This window comes from Leuresthes tenuis, unplaced genomic scaffold, assembly GCF_036924035.1.
Source record: "Leuresthes tenuis unplaced genomic scaffold, fLeuTen1.0.hap1 SCAF_12, whole genome shotgun sequence".
Taxonomy (NCBI): Eukaryota; Metazoa; Chordata; class Actinopteri; order Atheriniformes; family Atherinopsidae; genus Leuresthes; species Leuresthes tenuis.
The window spans coordinates 6556967-6559711 of record NW_027325366.1 but is presented as its reverse complement, the minus strand read 5'-3'; the positions used below and the strand labels follow the sequence as shown (position 1 = coordinate 6559711).

At 41.6% G+C, this 2745-nt stretch overlaps 1 protein-coding gene across 1 annotated transcript; it reads right to left on the bottom strand.

Annotated features, from left to right (window-relative positions):
* Positions 1-349: 349 nt before the first annotated feature.
* On the bottom strand, positions 350-1588 carry lrrc3 (leucine rich repeat containing 3). The gene has a single exon (XM_072397619.1). It carries the CDS (start codon positions 1177-1179, stop codon positions 379-381), a length of 801 nt encoding a protein of 266 aa, XP_072253720.1. The 5' UTR covers positions 1180-1588; the 3' UTR covers positions 350-378.
* Positions 1589-2745: the final 1157 nt, after the last annotated feature.

Genomic DNA, 2745 nt, shown 5'->3' with positions numbered 1-2745 from the left:
TTCATCTCAGTTCAGATTCAATCTCACTGTGGATTGACATCAGATCAGAGAGATTTATATCTCCAACCACAGCTATCATCTCTTATGGGTGATGATAGTTTTACTTTGTGCTATCACTGTCTCCCTGTCTGATTGTTGTGCAATATTTACTCACATCTCATGAAACCAAAACAATAATAATGCAATAATACAAAATATATTGTTACTTGGGCTACATTGAAATAAAAACGATCTAGTTCATTCATTTAAAAAACCCAAATAACGAGTTTGAAAACAAGTGATTATGTGTTGCAACAGTGTTTTAGTCACTCTGTTTAAAACCACACTTTTATTCAGATACTTACAGACATACCACAGCTCATGAGTCACAAAGGCCTGCTAGAGAACCGTGCTGATGGTGTCTAAATCCTTGCTTATCTGAGAGTTGCTTGGCAGTGACTTCAGGTACTCCAGGTGCCTTCTGGCATCCTCCTGATTGTGTCTGACATAATAGATGACATACGCAATCACCATGGTGAACCATCCAAACATGGTGACAAACATGGCTACATCAGTAGTCTTGTGGTGAAAGTTGCAGAAGTTGATTCCTGAGTCCAGCACCTGGATTACCGGTTTGCCTGCATACTCTTCCTGCACGGCTGTGTGGCAGATCACCTCATTCACGGTTTCCGGTTCCAGCCGCAGCTCCCTCAGGACCTCCTGCAGCGTACACTCGCAGTGCCAGGGGTTGTTCGACAGGCTGATTTTTGCTCGAAGGCGGGAAAATGCCTCTTTGGGGACGCTTTCAATGCGATTGTTTGATAAATCCAGCACAAGGAGGCTATCAGAAACACCTTGAAATGCTCCGACGTCCACAGTCTCAATGTCATTGTTGGACAGGTCCAGCTCCTGAAGGTAGTGCAGTTCTTTAAAGGCATGGTTGGGGATGTGGGTGATGTGGTTTGCTGCCAATAGCAGGATAACAGTATCTCTAGGAAGATCAGGTGGGATCTTTTCCAGGTTGCGAGACATACATTGGACCACTGTTAAGCCATTCTTCTCTATGCAGTGACAAACTGAGGGACAAGCCATCACTGATGCATTTGCAAGACACATTCCAAAGAACAAACCCCATAAAAGGGCACAGCCATTGAACATCAGGGCTTTCCAAGGCAAACCAAACCCTGCTAAATCCTGCATATTCAGCAGTGACTTTCCACAAGTCCTGTCAGGCAAAAGTGATCATAGTTTAATCTGTTTTTGGTATAAAATGGGGATGATCGCTGCTTCATTCGAGTTCAAAATTTCCAAATCATCAGTTTTTTTCACAGAAATGTGTGCGCTTATCTAGAGGTGATCCATTCCAGTTGATATGAAAGAGTTTTATATAATCTTTTGAAAGGTATTTCAAAAGAGCTCATCCAAAAATTGAGCAGCTCACTGAACATATTCCGGCTGCAACCTGTAATCTCAGGTTTATTATCAGGAAAAGCTTCAGAGAGCAGACTAAGCAGCACAGGATTCCACAGGTCATGTAATGAGCTGAAAAGAGCAAAAAATAGTGTTAGTCTTCAACATAAGTCATGAGTTCTATTCTGCAGTATGCACATGTGTGTACACGATGTCCACAGAAAGAATCGAACCTCACAAGTCATTTTCTGAAAGCAAATGCCTTTTGTCTCTCCAAAATGAGCACTGTAAATGTTATTCCTGCAGAGTTTACAAAATATGTAATGTGATTACTGAGAAAAATCCATTTCTCTTCTCCAAATCTCATAAAGCAGCGGGCACACTTACATACAGGTCATCGCCTGGATTTTCTCATTCAATTAGGCAAAGCACAATCTTGCTCCTGCTCTTGGGGCATTGCTCATATTAATCTCAGTTAAATGATTTCACAGCTGATAAACACAGCTCTTCAGAGACAATGAGATTTTCTTTTCTTTGTACAGCTCCCTCATTCCAAGGACTGATGCCTCTCACTCACAGCCCCATGATAAGAATAGCCATCTACTCTAAAATTACTCCATCTGTCCTACAGGAGCGTCGTCTCTTCAGCACTGAGCACCCTCTGGTGGGCTCAACTGATCGCACAATAAACCCCTTGCTGTGCTCGAGGTCATCCCTGTGCTCTCATTTTTCTTTTCTTTTGCAAGAGCCTTATGGCTTCAGGCCACAATCGGCATCTCCCTCATTCCCTCACGGGTCTTAAAAAGGGGCCCCCATCTAGTTTGTAATAGTCTGCTCAGCAAGAGATGTGGAAAAGACGTGTCACACACACTGAAGACCAAGAGCAGCTAAACATCCAGTTGTCTCACTACACAGCTGCACAAGCCTCCTCTGTGCTCTGCATGTCTAATCTGTAATGCTTCAAATATGCAGAGCATTATGTGGCAAATTGCCTGTTTCGGGGGGCACGCGCAGTCTACAGGAACACGCTTACCTTTATTATGATTTATTTTGTTTATATCTTTATATATTTGAAATGTAATCATATTATCGTGAGGCTGTGTGGCTAGAGTAACTACTAAATCTGTGAAGGAAAAGGACAAAAAAAGAAAACCAACACCTCTTTTGAAAAAATAACACCAGCTTACTCAACTTACTATTAAGAAGTAGTCTGATCCTGAAAAAATGTTAAAAGCCACATCTCAAACAGCTTAAGCAGACAAGAAATAATCTTACTGTATTTGAAGTTCAGAATATTTCACGTCTTAGTTGAGAGAATTCTGAACCGCTCCGACATAAAAAACAAAAACAAAAAAA

Coding starts and splice junctions, on each gene's coding strand:
- lrrc3 (XM_072397619.1), bottom strand. CDS start 1,179: ATGCAGGATTTAGCAGGGTTTGGTTTGCCTTGGAAAGCCCTGATGTTC.